Source organism: Nerophis ophidion, linkage group LG06, assembly GCF_033978795.1.
Source record: "Nerophis ophidion isolate RoL-2023_Sa linkage group LG06, RoL_Noph_v1.0, whole genome shotgun sequence".
Classification (NCBI taxonomy): Eukaryota; Metazoa; Chordata; class Actinopteri; order Syngnathiformes; family Syngnathidae; genus Nerophis; species Nerophis ophidion.
This window is the reverse complement of record NC_084616.1, coordinates 32257169-32274668: the sequence shown is the minus strand read 5'-3', so window position 1 is coordinate 32274668 and position 17500 is coordinate 32257169. Positions and strand designations below refer to the sequence as shown.

Sequence of the window (17500 nt, the reverse complement as noted above, 5' to 3'; positions counted from 1 at the left end):
GTTCATTTCATTCTTCCTTCAGGGAGCCGTGGAGTCTATCGCCATGAAGAACCCAAAGGAGCGTACAGCTCTGTTTGAGGAGATCTCGCGCTCTGGGGAGCTGGCGCAGGAGTACGACCGGAGGAAGAAGGAGATGGTAAAAGCTGAGGAGGACACGCAGTTCAACTACCATCGCAAGAAGAACATTGCAGCCGAGCGCAAAGAGGCCAAGCAGGAGAAAGAGGAGGTGCGTCTATCGAGTATATGTCCTGTGTACTCTTGTTTTCCGATTCAGACTGTTGGTCCTAAAATGGTAGCATCCTCGCAAAAGAAAGGGTTTATCGTTAAATTTTGATGATACTTATACCATTATTTTTCATATTTTATAGCTATTTTTGGCCCATAAATGCAACCCAGTCTATCTTGGTTGTCATTGAAGCACATCGAATATACAGTGCCACTATTTACCATTTGCCTTCTTTTGTCCAGGCTGAGCGCTACCAGCGACTGAAAGATGAAGTAGCGAGGGCCAGCGTTCAGTTGCAGCTCTTCAAGCTCTACCACAACGAGACAGAGATTGAGAAGCTGAACAAAGAGCTTGGCCAGCGCAACAAGGAGATTGACAAAGACCGCAGAAAGATGGACCATGTGGAGGAGGAGTTGAAAGACAAGAAAAAGGAGCTAGGCAGGCTGATGAGGGAGCAGCAGACAATTGAAAAAGAAATAAAGTAGGTTTTATTACTGTCTCAATGCAAATTTTAATTAATTTACTACATCTAATGCAAATATTTAAACTTTGCCTTTAGAGAAAAAGACTCTGAGCTTAACCAAAAGAGACCGCAGTACATCAAGGCCAAAGAGAACACCTCACACAAGATCAAGAAGCTGGAGGCAGCTCGTAAGTCATTGCAGAACGCGCAGAAGATGTACAAGAAGCGCAAAGGGGACATGGATGAGCTGGACAAGGAGATGAAGGCAGTGGAGCTCGCCAAGCAGGACTTTGAGGAGCGCATGGAGGAGGAGGCACAGAGCCAAGGCCAGGACCTCACCCTGGAGGAGAATCAGGTAACTGCTTTTTAATAATAATATTGCAGCAACATTTAAAAAGTGATCACAGTGACGTGTCACAGTTTAAAATGAGGAAATGTACAATTAGTATTATTTCTTCAATGAGACCTGAAATAACGACTTGTGGGTCTCCTTTGTAGGTGAAGCAGTACCACCGTCTGAAGGAGGAGGCCAGTAAGCGTGCAGCCACACTGGCACAGGAGCTGGAGAAGTTCAACCGGGACCAGAAAGCTGATCAAGACCGCCTTGACTTGGAGGAAAGGAAGAAAGTAGAAACAGAGGTAAAAAGCAAACAGGTGGCAGAATACACAATAAAAAAAATGCATGTAACATACGTTTTTTTCCTTCTGCAGGCCAAAATCAAACAGAAGATTCGTGAAATTGAGGAGAACCAGAAGCGCATTGAGAAGTTGGAAGATTACATCACCACCAGCAGGTCTGCTTTACTACACTGTAATGTAATCATGCATTTTAGTTTTAAGTTAAGTGTTTTCAACTCAGTGGCCTAGTGGTTAGAGTGTCCGCCCTGACATCGGTAGGTTGGGAGTTCTAACCCCGGCCGAGTCATACCAAAGACTTTAAAAAAATAGGACCCATTGCTTCCCTGCTTGGCACTCAGCATCAAGGGTTGGAATCGGGGGTTAAATCACCATAAATGATTCCCGGGCGCAGCACCGCTGCTGCCCGCTGCTGCCCACTGCTCCCTCACTTCCCAGGAGTGATCAAGGGGATGGGTCAAATGCAGAGGATAAATTTCACCACACTTAGTGTGTGTGTGACAATCATTGGTACTTTAACTTTTATCTCCTTTGCTGCTTTATTTACACAATGTTTTCTTCTGACTCCTCAGGCAGTCTCTGGATGAGCAGAAGCGTATGGAGGAGGAGCTGACTGAGGAGGTGGAAATGGCCAAAAGGAGGATAGATGAGATCAACACGGAGCTGAACCAGGTACATAGAATACACAAACATCTTAGAAAGTAAAAAAAAAAAAAGGCGATTACGCGTCTCACCCAATATTGTGTTTTTCTTTAAGGTCATGGAGCAGCTGGGGGACGCCAGGATTGACAGGCAGGAGAACAGTCGACAGCAACGGAAAGCTGAGATCATGGAGAGCATCAAACGACTCTACCCAGGCTCTGTGGTGAGGCTGACGTGACATTATTTTCTCCCATCCTCTTCTTTTGTGAATGCATTTGGTCAGATATCAGACAACTAATGTTGAAGATATTCTTTTTCTTTGGCAGTATGGCCGTCTGATTGACCTGTGCCAGCCCACTCAGAAGAAATATCAGATCGCTGTGACCAAAGTCCTGGGCAAGAACATGGACGCCATCATTGTTGACTCGGAGAAGACAGGCAGGGACTGCATTCAGTACATCAAGGAGCAAAGAGGAGAGCCTGAGACCTTTCTACCTCTTGACTATCTGGAGGTAAATAAGCACACTAATGATTTGCATGTCATCAGTATTTTTAGAGTTTGTACATGTGTGTTTCATTTTAGTGTTACTGGGTATTATATCCTTATGTTCAGTAGTGCAGTAACAGTCCCATTCTGGGACCTATGAAGAATAGAAAAAAACAAAGAAGTTAAGAATTCAGGCTGCCGACCACATCAAAAAGGGAAAAAAATCCAAATAAGGTGAAGAAACTTAATTTGGTTGCTCCAATCCAAACAATACTAAAACATATGAAAATACTGCATTCAACAATCCTTCCCCTTTCACCCACTGACCCTCACTCAAAGTGCTGATTTCATTTGTGCCGAAGCACAACATGCTTTGCTGTTTGCTTACAATCTGTCGTTTGTCATTTAGAGTCAGATTATATATTTAAGAAAAATATCTATAAAATATTTACTGTATTTTTCAGACTATAAGTCGCAATTTTTTTCATAATTTGGCCGAGGGTGTGACATACCCCAGAGCGACTTATGTGTGAAATTATTAACACGTTACCGTAAAATATCAAATAATATTATTTATCTTTTTGCGGAAGAGACAAAGAAAATGTCAGCAATCGTCACACACACGTCAACCAATAAGAATTCCGTGGGGGAGGGTCATGGCAGAAGTGCTTTGTGGGTCATGGGATTCTAACTGCTATATGCTACTGCCGTAGCTATTAAAATGGATTATTTCAACGTTGGCGGTAACTTATAAAAACTGAGAAGTGCTGAACAAAAATGGCACTGAAAAGGAAATCATGTACTGCAGATTACAAGTTGGACGTCGTGAAATATGCAGCAGAAAACGACAAGAGGAAGCGGCGCATACCTTTGGAGTTGACAGAGTTGTTTAGAAGCGACATCGAGGAAGAAGATTTCATTGGATTTATCAATTAGTAGTGACAGATTGTTTGGTAAACTATAGCTTGTTCTATACGTTATAGTTATTTGAATGACTTTTACTATAATATGTAATGTTAATATTCCAGGCAGTTTTCCCGTTGGTTATTTAAGCGTCATATAAAGTACACTTATTTAGCCTGTTGTTCACTATTCTTTATTTATTTTAAATTGCCTTTCAAATGTCTATTCTTGGTGTTGGATTTCATCAAATAAATTTCCCCCAAAATGCGACTTATGTATATATGTTTTTTTCCTTCATTATCATGCATTTTTGGCAGTATACTCCGGAGCAATTTATAATCCGAAAAATACGGTATATGTTATACACTATATTTGTTTTTTGGAAGCTGGCAGTTTTATTTTGTTCTCCCCTTTGCAGATAAATGTAATTTGTCTATAACTGAAGCTGCATCGATTAATGGATTCATTTGGTTAGAAAAAAGCTTTGATTTAGATTTTGTTGTATATTAAAAAAACAACAACATTATATTTGAAACAACAAGCTATTCCAAGCTTTTTTGTCATTGAAACCTTTTTCAGATGAAATGATTATACAAACTAAAATATCTCCATGTCATTTTGACATCTGATTCCAAACAAGTGGTTAACTATGGTAATCAAATGAAAGGGGGTAATTGTGTAAAAGTTGTCCCTTTCAGGATTTTACAGGCTTTATTTGTGATTGTTGTGGCCTAAAACGCTCGATTTCGCTGCAGCATATTCAAAAATATGCAGCAAAACCGCCATCAGTAATGAATTGAGACATCTGTTTTGGTTACACAGTTGTGTTGCATTTGAGTGGTGCTGGGACAAATACAACTGGTGAAAATGTCAACTATTGGTCAAAATCTGTTTGGAAATTGCAGCGATTGGGCAAGTTGGGAGGCGGCACGTAATTTGCGACAATTTGTTGAATTTGTGTGCACTGCTGGAATTGCAACATTAAGAAATCTTGGTGGGACTGAAAACTATCGTGAAACGGCCTTCTCAGGGCTTCCGTGGCTGCGATGTGACCCACAATTAAAATGAGTTTGAAACGGTTGATTTGAGCTATTTACCTAAAATGGGGCTTTAAAGTATGATTTATTCACTTCCTGGATTAATTGAACAAACTATTTGATAGATTACTTGATTCCTGAAATAAATTATAGCTGCAGTCCTATTCATAACTGTCTTTTGAACACGGGGCTTACTTGTCTCGTTTCATCACAGGTAAAGCCAACAGATGAAAAGCTTCGAGAGTTGCGAGGTGCCAAGCTGGTTATCGATGTGATCCGCTACGAACCTCCTCACATTAAGAAAGCTCTGCAGTATGCATGCGGCAATGCTCTGGTGTGTGACAATGTGGAGGACGCAAGGAGGATTGCCTTTGGAGGCCCTTATAGGCACAAGGTACTGTCTACGATAATAATATTATTGTACATTTAGGTACACCTACTTGTCACAAATTGTATATAGTGTGCTCCTGGGATTTACTTGTGAACCTCTTTCTCTGTTCACATCTAGACTGTTGCATTAGATGGAACACTATTCCAAAAGTCTGGAGTCATTTCTGGAGGAGCCAGCGACCTGAAGGCCAAGGCCAGGCGCTGGGATGAGAAAGCTGTAGACAAACTAAAGGAAAAGAAAGAGAAACTCACCGAAGAGCTTAAAGTAATTTGGAAGATCTCTCCTGAAAACAATCATCACTCGCTACGAACCATGCATTTCTAATAACCAATGTTTATCTTTCTAGGAGCAAATGAAGGCAAAGAGGAAGGAGGCTGAACTGCGTCAGGTCCAGTCGCAGGCCCATGGACTCCAGATGAGACTTAAGTACTCTCAGAGTGACCTGGAGCAGACCAAAACCCGGCACCTCTCGCTCAACATGCAGGTGCAGCATGTTTTAGGTTAACTTTTTGCATCCTCTTTAGCAGCCTTGTCTCAAAAACACATTTAATGCCCTGCAGGAGAAATCTAAACTGGAGAGCGAGCTGGCAAACTTTGGTCCTCGCATCAACGACATCAAGAGGATCATCCAGTCACGTGAGAAGGAAATCACAGACCTGAGAGACCGCATGAATGTGGTAAGTGGGGCTGCAATGATTAGTCGTCATTATCGAATGTATGTCCACAATTACATTTGTTTGTTTCTGTCTACGCTTTCTCTTAATTACATTGTAATTGATGCACCACCACAAAGTTACTTGTCTGACGGAGCCATTTAATATCTTGTACCGCTCAGCTCCAGCCGCACTTTAAGGCTCGTCAGGAGGCACAAGTGGAGATACTGGAGATAAGATTTAAACCCAAACAGTGTGGCAACAAACATTTAAACATAAGCTAACATAGTCAGTAACATGTAGAATTTGAAAAGCCAAACTCATGTTTCATGGCTGCTTGAGGTACATTACCTTAAACGCAAACACCCTGTTGCTGTGTCTTCTTCATGACCACCACCACTTAAAATGCATGGTTAATATTATTTTTGTAGTATTAATACAACATGTAGTTGTTTTTACAACTAATACTAGCAGCTCTTGTCCCAAAAGGGGATATGCAATGACGTACTTATGTAATGTTTAACGAGCATTTCACGTTTGTTACTTATAGGTTTAATTGCAAAAATTTATATTCACAAGAAAAAATGTTCCTCTGTGCAATCGAGTTGACACTTTTTGCTAAGTATAAGCACCTAAAAAGGGAACTGCTGTTTTGGGGAATTTTGCCTATCATTCACAACCTCTAGGTAAGACAAGAACACGTTTTTCTTTTTTTTTTTAATGCATTCTAATTCTTAAAATGCGCCGAGTAAGAGGTGGCTCACATTGCAGTTAATGGGAGTACTCTATTCTGCCAATAAACCCCTCTAAAAAAAATCAAAAATCACTAACAATACTCATTTACATATCCTGACCTGATTATTATTATGCCTGAGTATTAGCGATATTGGTATTATAAGCGCTAATCCAGACAAACTGTTTTAGCGGCACCGTGATCAGAGAGAGCAATATTGGCATACCGAGCCGGTGAGCTGCTGTATCGCCTCTTGAGTTTGTAAAAGGTAATTTTAAATTATGAATGATGTCTCTCACTTGGGCTTCACGGTGGAAGAGGGGTTAATGCGTCTGGCTCACAATACGAAGGTCCTGCAGTCCTGGGTTCAAATCCAGGCTCGGGATCTTTCTGTGTGGAGTTTGCATGTCCTCCCCGTGAATGCGTGGGTTCCCTCCGGGTACTCCGGCTTCCTCCCACTTCCAAAGACATGCACCTGGGGATAGGTTGATTGGCAACACTAAATTGGCCCTAGTGTGTGAATGTGAGTGTGAATGTTGTCTGTCTATCTGTGTTGGCCCTGCGATGAGGTGGCGACTTGTCCAGGGTATATCCCGCCTTCCGCCCGATTGTAGCTGAGATAGGCGCCAGCGACCCCAAAAGGGAATAAGCGGTAGAAAAATGGATGGATGGATGGGTCTCTCACTTGAATAGTAGAAGGTTGTCACCATAAACCAAGAAGTTGGTCAACTTTGACCTCCAGCACCTTGTTTTTTCAAACCTTTCCTTAGGATTATGATTAATTCTTCTTCTGAATGGGAAGATATGAACATCCAATCCGTCACCATCATAATAAGAGTAGACATTGTAAAGTAAGTAATGGTTTTAGTATGTTCGTAGTTTTCTTGTGTAAAACGTAGCAATCTCTACTACTTGCTGGATCTGTTTAGCACACAGTTTCTAAAACTTCTATCTCATTCTCCTTATAATAGTCTACTAAATCATTATAATAATATTAATAACAATAATTACTTTTATTTATTATGCACTTTTCATTTGACATCAAATTTCAAAGTGCTACATATTAAAATACATAAAACAAATATAACAAAAAAAAATTGACAAAAGATGTAACATTTATAGATTGAAATTAGCTGCAAGCATTTCTAAAAAGGTGAGTCTTAAGTCCTTTTTTAAAAGCATCCACCGTCCTATGACCAAATATAAGGATGCTGATCATCTTTTGTCCCCAAGTAGTTGTTGATCTTTCATGAAGTTCACCATGATTAGTGGTGGTGGTGTCGAAGGGACAGGCAAATGTTGTAATGCGTCTCTGAAACTATGTTTTTATGAATGTGCCTGTTATTGCATTACATATATACTTACAGCATAGGGATGGCAATTGATAAGATTGTTCCAGTTCCGATTCCACTTTCAGTTCTGCTTAACAATTCGGTTCTTTATCGGTTCTCTCATCGATTCTCTTATCAATTCTTATTTGTATAAAAAGATAACAAAAAGGTGGATTAGTATCTATTTTGTGTAGTTTAGAGTTAAAATGACTATACAAAGCTACCAGTGATGTCTTAAAAGGCACACTGCGTACAAAAACTATTTTGAAAATAAATCAATAAAAAATTGTGTAGAATTTTACAAAATAAAACATGAGGAAATTACACAATAATGTAACGTACTGTATATGATAGACCTTGCAACCTTGATTTAGATTTACAAGGTGGAACTAATATAATGACATATGCTCATAGCATGCAACAGAAGATATTTCAAGCCTTATTTTGATATCATTGTGATGATTATGGCTTGCAATTTTATGAAAAATTTAAAATCTCTACTGGCTAAAAACTGTGAGCCATGTTTATCAAATCATAATAAATAAAGGCTTGATACATCTCATTTTGCATGTAATAAGTTTATACAACTTATTAGTTTCACTTTTGAAGTTGAATTGCTGACATAAATTTAATTTCACGCGATACTCTCATTTTATGAGTTTCACCTGTATAATATGAGTGATAATATTGGAGGAAAACATGCAACTTTTCTCTGACTATATATAACCAAAAAAAGGATTATCTATGTGGAAAACTGTTGCAATTTTTTGACCATAAACTTAGTCACTGCTCGTTGACATTCGTCGTTCCTGGCTGAATGGTACTCTGAACCCTTTACTGCCCGCTTCAAACCGGTCAGAATATGTCTCCTCATGCTCATCTAAATGGGGGGGAAATGTTTTCAATTTAACAGGTAATAGCGTTAACAATATAGTCGGTATTTGTACCTGTTGTATTTACGTCAGATGACCGCTGCTGCCTGGGATGAGATCGGCGCGGTTCAAAAACGCGACATTTATTGCATCTATGTTCAAATGTTTCAGCATATTGCTCGTATCTCCTCCTCTTGATGAAATAACCTTGGAAATATTAAAACTCACAGTGTTTCGGCCTTTTTTAGTAAAATGTCGGCAAACTTCTGTGTGCCTTTTTCGCCCGGGAACACGCCATGTTGCTGACGTCACTACGCCCGTTGCGCAATGACGTCATCCCCACGCGTAAGAAGATTCCAAGTAATTGATACACTCCGGACCGGTTCTGAACAAGAACCACTCTTCTATTCCCACCTTTATGCATGTCCTATAATGATAGATAGATAGATAGTACTTTATTGATTCCTTCAGGAGAGTTCCTTCAGGAAAATTAAAATTCCAGCTGCAGTGTACAGAGTTGAGATCAATATAAAAATAAAAAATTAAGTAAAAAGTAAATAATAGGGGTTTAAAAGGAAACAAAATAGAGAAATATGCATCTTAATAATCTTAGCTGACAGTATGAGATAACCACAGTTTTAATACAATAAGGGTACAATATGTGTGTAATATTAGTGTTATTTTTCTTTTTCTACTATTACTTACTTTTGTGTATGTGAATCTGCTCTGCAACCTTGAAATGTACCCATTGTGGGATGATTGAAATTCAATTGTATCCTTTATGTTTACATGACATCTCACACTTTAAGTATCAATGTAATAAACTTTATGCTGTACATTAAAACCACAAGTCATACGTAATTTGTTTCTTTTGTCATAATTTACTATAGTAGCTTTTGAATCAGGTTGTGGACCCAAACATGTAAAAATAATTGTTTGATCAGTCAACGATTAAAATAATTCTCGATGGAGCTCTGGTGGTAAGTTGGAATCATTAGATGACATATGTGCCAATAAGTATGTGCCAAAGGCCTAACTAGGGCTGCAACTAACGATTAATTTGATAATCGATTAATTTGTCGATTGTTACTTCGATTAATTGGTTTATAATCGGATAAAAGAGACAAACTACATTTCTATCCTTTCCAATACTTTATTTAAAAAAAAAAAAAACGCATACTGGCACCATGTCCTTTCGACTTGCCAAAAAAACAAGGCAAGTGTTGGAAAAATGTATTTTTTTATTAAGTGCACCATTGTCATGCACAATAGCAATAATTTTGCTTAGGAGAATTTCAAACCTGGCTATTACCTATTACAACCATTCTGCAATGTTGGATGCTGAATGTCTTTCCTCTAGTGGCGTGGTCGTAAGGCAGATTGACTTCATGTTCCTTTCGATGCCAAGGTGGCTATACTTGTCCACACATCAGTGGTCAGAGCAGTTTTGCTCTGGGTGGCTTTAATGTCAGTTTTCACAGCTTGAAATGTCTGCTTATACTTCCTCTCCATCAGTTTCGTTAAATGGGTCATCGAGGGAAGAGTGTAACCAGGGTTGAGGACGTAAATCATTTTTTTCTGAAACCGTCATCCTCCACCATTGATAGTCGCCTCATGTCAGTTACCAACATATTTAGGACACTATCAGTCAATGCAGCCGCTTGCTGTGGTGTGTACACCTTTGGTACGAAGTCGCTAATGCTGGCTTGTTTCTTTCTGAAATGAGAGAAACCATATAATGAACATACATAGTAGCAACATTTACATGTAACTCAATACATATTTAGTTGATCTATTTAATAATTTCTGATGTAAAAGGCACATTTTGTCATATCATGGTAAACGCTGCCTAGTTTTTCTTCTTATGTTGTTATTTTTACTGTTATATTTTTATTCTTATGTTGCTTTTTTATTTTTATTCTTATTGTAATATGTTCTTTTTCCATTTAAACCCTCATTATTTACTTTTCAAATTCGATCTCAATTCTGTACACTGCTGCTGGAATTTAAATGTTCCTGAGGAAATTCCCTGAGGGAATCAATAAAAGTACTATCTATCTATCTAAATACACCACCACATTAAAAAAAAGCTAAATGAAATAAATGGACATTGGGGATGCAGCATACACTAATAATAACACAGAAATGTAACTCATCAGATCAGAACTGGATCAGATATTGTACACGTTTCTGTTGTGAATAATAAAGGATTAATTTTAGGCGGCCTGTGAATCATAGCATGAAATATTCCAGCACCTTCATAATGTTTAGTTGAACTAAAGCGTCTCTCAAATCCAAATATATTTAAATAGCTTTATCGGGTCCGGCTACATTGATCCATTATGAAACCAACCTGAGATATTTCTGTCCGTCCATGCGTTTTCTCTCTCTCAAAACAGAGTCAAATGTGCCAGAGACACATTATCAGCCCCACGTTGCAAGAAAGACATAACGTTAATGTTACTCACAAAAAAGTTGAACTTATGAATGCCTGTTGGACTCAAAACAACAGAGAAAATGAAGACGTCCAACTATCCAAAAAGTTCCTAACAATCTGAAAGTTAATACACAACAGTTGCTGCTCTTTCTGAAAAAAATCTCCTTGTTAACAAAATATTAAAAAGACACAAAGACGGACACAAAGGATCAATGTACTCGGACTATGGACTGAAAAAGTTACTACCGTGAGTTCTTCTCTTCATCCATGGCTCCTACATGCTTCCTCTTCAGGTGCTTTCAAAGCGATTTAGTACTTCTGTGCCACGCAGGAAACGGTCTTCTTTGCAGTGTTTAAAGTGAAGTATTCCCACACTTTTGACGACTTATGTTGTACACTTTTCTCCATTGCAGCATTAACCTCCATATGATTCTGCGCCGAACTATCGGTACTGTTTTCCGCCATTTTCCCAATATTTCCAAGCAAATGAAACTGCGTGGCCACGTAAACTGCACATGACACTATCGGCTGGCTTCCTGCCACCTCATGAGACGTAGCTTCAGCGCCGCCCTGGCGCTGTTTTGTACTGTTTTTGTACTTATTTTGATTTTTGTTTTTCAGCTGTTTGTAAATGTTGCAGTTTATAAATAAAGGTTTAGGAAAGAAAAAAAGAAAGGAAAAAAAAAAGCCTCAGCGCATGCACATTGCATACATCCAACGAATCGATGACTAAATTAATCGCCAACTATTTTTATAATCTATTTTAATCGATTTAATCGATTAGTTGTTGCAGCCCTAGCTGTAACCATTTCCTAATTCTGTTCAGGTGGAAGATGAGGTGTTTGTGGAGTTCTGCAAGGAGATCGGCGTGAGGAACATCCGAGAGTTTGAGGAAGAGAAAGTCAAGAGGCAGAATGAGATCGCCAAGAAGCGGTGAGTTCATACATTTTATTAGTTAATTTCATAACTGTACATTTACATCGTGTTTTGTCTTAGTCTGGAATTTGAGACCCAGAAGACCCGCCTGGGAATCCAGGTGGACTATGAGAAGAACCAGCTGAAAGAGGACCAAGAAAAGGTCATGATGTGGGAGCAGACTGTCAAGAAGGACGAAGCTGAAATCGAACGCCTTAAGAAGGTATGAATGAGAACGGTTTTCACTTTGTTCTCAAGTTAATTTTAGTCTGTGCTCATTTCCGATCTTCTTTTCCTTTACTTAGGAGGAGCACAGACACATGAAGATTATCGACGAAACAATGGCTCAGCTACAAGACCTGAAGAACCAGCACCTCACCAAGAAATCTGAAGTCAACGACAAGAACCACGACATGGAGGAGATCCGGAAAAAGCTGGGCGGAGCCAACAAGTAGGTGGCTGCAATAGTCAGATTGGATTTTCTCATGTGTCTGTGTGTGTGTGTGTGTGTGTGTGTGTGTGTGTGCGCTAAAAGCATCATTGTTGTCGCTTCCCAGGGAGTTGACACAGCTCCAAAAGGAAGTAACGGCAATCGAGACCAAACTAGAGCAGAAGCGCAGCGACCGTCACAACCTGCTGCAAGCATGCAAAATGCAGGACATCAGGTTACCTCTGCGCTCTGGTACAATGGACGACATCAGCCAGGGAGAGGTACTTTGGGCACCATCACATGTGCTGCCTACTTTTGGGATCAACTGGAAACTCAACATATTCCACTTGTTCCTTTTTTCAGGGGAGCTCCCAGACAGATGAATCCAGCAGCCAGAGGACGTCCAGCAGCGTTCTGGCTAAAGAAGCACTCATTGAGATTGACTACAGCAACCTGTCTGAAGACCTCAAGGTATGACACCTAAATTTACCCTCCTGAATGTCCCATTTGTACTTTGTGTCCAACAATTGAAAAAAGTTCTAAAGTAGCGCGTGAGATGTGGGTTGGCCAAAATCAAGCTTTGATGCTGAAATTTACGCTGTGTTTTCCGACTGGAAACACATCGTTTTGTGTGTCTGTAGCTTCAGCTATTAAGCGCATGGCCACAAAAACACTATCGTGCACTCTTGTAACTCTGCACTTATCCATTGTAATAGATGAAATATATAACATACTAGGGCTGGGCGATATATCGATATAGACGATATATTGCGGGTTTGTCTCTGTGCGATATAGAAAATTACTATATCGTGATATTCGAGTATACGTTCTCACGCAGCTGCTTTTAGCTGCGGGCATTACACTACAGGCTCTTCCCACTCTTTCGTGTCTCTCCTTCTCACAGATAAGCGCACCTTCTTACATATGTCACATAGTGTCACGTCATACGTCACATACGTATACGCCCTCACGGAGCAGAGAGGTAGCAGCCTGGGTGACGTTAGCTGTGATGCTACCAGCACCGTGCGAGTGGTAATACAAGAGAAAGAAGGTGCGAATGAAGGAAAAAGTAATTCCCAAGAAAAAACACCGGGGGGTCCATTTTCTGGTGGTGGTTTGGCTGCAAGTGGGAATATGTCGAACCGACAACCGTAATTTGTCGTGTGTGGCAAAAGCGTTGCTATAAAAGGTTTATATTACTACTAATATGTAGCATCATTTGAAAAGTCACCCGCTAGAGAATGAAGAGTGATTACTCCACGTCTCAACATCTCCTTTCGGTGCCACACGCCCAAACCATCAAAATGCTGAGGCAAACATTTCCAGATCAGCATTGTATGAAAAAAAATAGTCAACAACCGAATTTAATAACGTCCGTAGTAACCTACCACATAGCGAAGGACGAATACTACCGGTATTTGATTTCCTTTTATGCAGCTCCTTTTTATTTGACACTTAATATGTCTCTGACAATCTTGCACTTTATGTTTTGGAAATGACATGATCGTTTGTGCCACTGCTTAATTAATAACTGTTAAATACAGTTTTGGTCAATTGACTTAGTTCTGATTTCCTTGTCTGCATGAAATTTTAAAATAAGCATATATTAATGTAGTATGAAGAAGAATGATTTAATGTAGACACATAGAATCATCATACTGGTGTGATTTTATGCATCAAGTGTTAATTCAAGGATAAGGCAAAATATCGAGATATATATCGTGTATTGCGATATGGCCCAAAAATATTGAGATATTAAAAAAAGGCCATATCGCCCAGCCCTATTTACGAGTTATATTTTATGTGTTCTTGTATTGCATAAGGATTGTAAATGACAGGCAAAATTCCCCCCCAAAAAGCGCAGTACTCCTTTTAGGTGAGCTTCGATGAAGTCCTTGTGAGTAAAGTATTCCATGCTGGGTTTGCCGTTGCCAGGAGGAATGATCATTTTGCATTTTTGCAAGGGGGCTTACTCATTCGTAATTGGATTAAAAAAAGATTATGAACTGAACTTTGACAACAAAATTGATTTCTATCAAAACGTTTATAACTGACAGATTTAAATGAGAAATCTTTACATCTTTAACAGAAGCCCAGGCATGTTGTGATCATGTGGCCCTGATTTCAAGTACACATCTGGTTGGATTTTGTCTCCAGGAAAAGGTGTAAGATTTAAGAGTCTGTCCTGTTTCATGCAGGATGCTTTGTCAGAGGAGGAGATCAAAGGGGAGACCAACTCGCTGCAGCAGCGTCTGAATGAGCAGCAGAGCATCCTGCAGAGGATCAGCGCCCCCAACATGAAGGCTATGGAGAAGCTGGAGAGCGTCAGGGACAAGTTCCAAGAAACCAGCGACGGTGAGTTGTGACTAATCTGAAACCGAGCTCTAACGAGCAGCGGGGGACATGTTCATCTTAAAAATCTATGTGTGTTTGTGCCCCTCAGAGTTTGAAGCTGCTCGAAAAAGGGCCAAGAAGGCCAAGCAAGCCTTCGAGCAGATCAAGAAGGAACGTTTCGATCGCTTCAATACCTGCTTTGAGTCTGTGGCCACCAACATCGACGAGATCTACAAGTCGCTCTCGCGCAACAGCAGTGCTCAGGTACGTTTGGGAAGTGCTTCACCTTGAAGGAATTTGAAGTTTGTCCTCATAATCACCAATGAGTGTTTCTTCCTAAGGCTTTCCTGGGCCCAGAAAACCCAGAGGAGCCCTACTTGGACGGCATTAACTATAACTGCGTGGCTCCAGGAAAGAGGTTTCGACCAATGGATAACTTGTCTGGAGGAGAGAAGACTGTGGCAGCCTTAGCTCTGCTCTTTGCTATTCACAGGTGAAGCAAACCAACTCAACAATAATGTGTATTAAAACAAGAGTCGCTATTAAAACTCCTCTCCATCTCAGCTACAAACCTGCTCCCTTCTTCGTCCTCGACGAGATTGACGCTGCGCTTGACAACACAAACATTGGCAAGGTCTGTCGCCATTTGACCGTTTTTGTCATCCACTTCTACCTGTCCAATTGTTGACATTTTTCTTCCCTTCCAAGGTGGCCAATTACATCAAAGATCAGTCAGTGGAGAACTTCCAAGCCATCGTCATCTCCCTGAAGGAGGAGTTCTACACAAAGGCAGACTCGCTCATCGGCGTTTATCCAGAGGTGCGTATTAGTATCCTCATCCAAAGTCATGTGGACTCACTTATGTACAAATGAAATCATAGCACATTTTGATAGGAATCATCATCAAAAGTTAATTCGTTTGTCCTGGAGCTACAGTCGTGCTTCTCGAAATTACACTTGAAAGTTTGCGGCTTCTCTCTATCGTAAATTCGAATAAAAATAAACAATTATAATCTATGTATTTTTACCCTAAATTCAGCTTCTTCTTTTTTTTAACAAGGAACAAATATACATCAACTTCATAAAAAATGTTGAGATATCGTAGTTAAATAGTGCAAAACGTAAGAGAAATAAATAGTTGTATTATGTTTAAAAATAGAGACAAAATATTTTCTTTAACAGGTCTTTCCTCAAATGTAAAAATAGTCATATTCTCCTTTTATTAAGTCTATATTGCAGATTCTTTTTTAAAGTACATTTTGGACTTAAATTAATCATTTCATATAAATTTTCTTTTGGAATGTTTAGAGGGAAGACATACATAAACCTGATATAAATATAAATATATCTTAGTTGAAATAGTGCAAAATTTAAGAGAAAGAAAGAAATACAATTGTATTCTGTCTCCCCCCCCCAAAAATAAAGAAAAACAAATACTTGTGTGAATTCACATTATTATTTAATTCCCCCCCCCTCCAGTAGGCTACTTATCGTCAGCAATACAAAAAAAAAAATGTCTCTAGCTATATTAGCCATCTTTTCTTTTAAAGGTCTTCCCTTGCAATTAATTTAGTAATTTGTTAAGACTCCATCATGGATTCTTAAATTGTTTCTAAGCATAGTTTGTCTTTTGTGGCCCAAATTAAGCTTTTTTAAATGAATGGAACAATATACACAACTTAATAAGAATATGAAGATATCTTAGTTGAAATAGTGCGGAAAGAAATAAACAATATTTTGTTTAAAAAAAAAAGAAAAAGGGGAAAATAACAAACAGAACAAAACAAAAAAATGGTTGTACGAATACACATTATTTTTTCGTTATAATCATTTCACCCTTCCAGTGAGCTACTTGTCATCAAAAAGGGGTTTCTATCACAAAAACAAGTATCTTACTTTTTTTTCCCAAAACAAATTGTCCACATGAGCCATCTTTTCTTTTACATGTCAAATATAATATGAGTTATTTTCTTCATTGTCAAGGCTCTACTGATGATTTTTAAATAGTCTTTAAGCATTGTATATGTATTTTTGGCCTAAATTAAGCATTGTTAAGCATACAAATGACTATAAAGATTAAAAATAATGTAGTACTAGGCACTAGATCCATTTACATTGCTTGATTCATAGATGGGACCAAACCAATAAAGGAATGCTTTTTAGTATCTTGGCCACTGATTGGTCCAACCTGAGGCAGCACCCAGTCCCGCCTTCTCATGGGTAGAAATGACTATTGGGTGGTATCTTATCGCTAAAGAGCTCTCATAACATTAAAAATTGTTTACGGTTTGTATGCTCTATGAAAATAATTGATTTAGAGTTAATAATTCCTACTTTTTTGTCATTTGTCACAGTCAGGCACCAATTACCTGTGATAAACTTTACTGTGTACCAAAACTACACACAAAACCTGACTATATAATGGATGGAGAATTTTCCACATTTCTTTGACTGAATAGATCCCTAATGTTTATGTCTTTGGGGGTAGTGACTGTATGTGACAGTTGTGTTTCATAACTGCCACCTCCAATAACAGAAATCTTATGAAGGACTTCAAAATAATCCACAAAGTCAAACCCATTTAGCACATTCATGTGTGCCATTGTAATGGAATATCATGGAAATAAACACTTCTGAATCAACAGCACCTCTACTGGGTGTCAGAAGAAGTGCACTTTATTCTGCCCTTTTGTTTCCTTAAGACACGACCGCATTTGAAGTCTCTCCATCAATAGATGAATTATTATGCCCCTTTTTAATCAGATTCCTTTTAAGTTCAACTTTGAGTCTGACTTACCCTCTTCCTCCTTTCTCGCCCACAGCAAGGAGACTGTGTCATCAGCAAGGTGCTCACCTTTGACCTCTCCCAGTATCCCGACGCCAACCCCAATCCCAACGAATAAGAACGTTCCAACCACTAGCCCGTCTCACAAACGTTCCATTCCTGGATTTCTCTCTTGTAGCTGCAGTTTTTGTATGTTTTAGGTCACTATGATATTTCTGATCATTT

General features: G+C 39.2%; 1 protein-coding gene across 1 annotated transcript in view; it reads left to right on the top strand.

The window, feature by feature from the left end:
• Positions 1 to 17500, top strand: part of smc1a (structural maintenance of chromosomes 1A) — a 24254-nt gene that overhangs the window by 6442 nt on the left and 312 nt on the right. The window contains exons 4-26 of the mRNA XM_061903405.1: positions 23 to 226; positions 469 to 707; positions 786 to 1044; positions 1188 to 1328; positions 1401 to 1483; positions 1898 to 1997; positions 2083 to 2190; positions 2294 to 2479; positions 4609 to 4788; positions 4903 to 5049; positions 5132 to 5269; positions 5346 to 5462; positions 11638 to 11744; positions 11808 to 11949; positions 12032 to 12177; positions 12284 to 12437; positions 12520 to 12627; positions 14355 to 14511; positions 14600 to 14754; positions 14832 to 14983; positions 15055 to 15124; positions 15199 to 15309; positions 17313 to 17500. The exon at positions 17313 to 17500 is cut by the window's right edge and continues 312 nt beyond it. Of these exons, the coding sequence (XP_061759389.1) occupies positions 23 to 226; positions 469 to 707; positions 786 to 1044; positions 1188 to 1328; positions 1401 to 1483; positions 1898 to 1997; positions 2083 to 2190; positions 2294 to 2479; positions 4609 to 4788; positions 4903 to 5049; positions 5132 to 5269; positions 5346 to 5462; positions 11638 to 11744; positions 11808 to 11949; positions 12032 to 12177; positions 12284 to 12437; positions 12520 to 12627; positions 14355 to 14511; positions 14600 to 14754; positions 14832 to 14983; positions 15055 to 15124; positions 15199 to 15309; positions 17313 to 17393 (3285 nt within the window). The 3' untranslated portion in view covers positions 17394 to 17500. The remainder of the gene's footprint in view (positions 1 to 22; positions 227 to 468; positions 708 to 785; positions 1045 to 1187; positions 1329 to 1400; positions 1484 to 1897; positions 1998 to 2082; positions 2191 to 2293; positions 2480 to 4608; positions 4789 to 4902; positions 5050 to 5131; positions 5270 to 5345; positions 5463 to 11637; positions 11745 to 11807; positions 11950 to 12031; positions 12178 to 12283; positions 12438 to 12519; positions 12628 to 14354; positions 14512 to 14599; positions 14755 to 14831; positions 14984 to 15054; positions 15125 to 15198; positions 15310 to 17312) is intronic.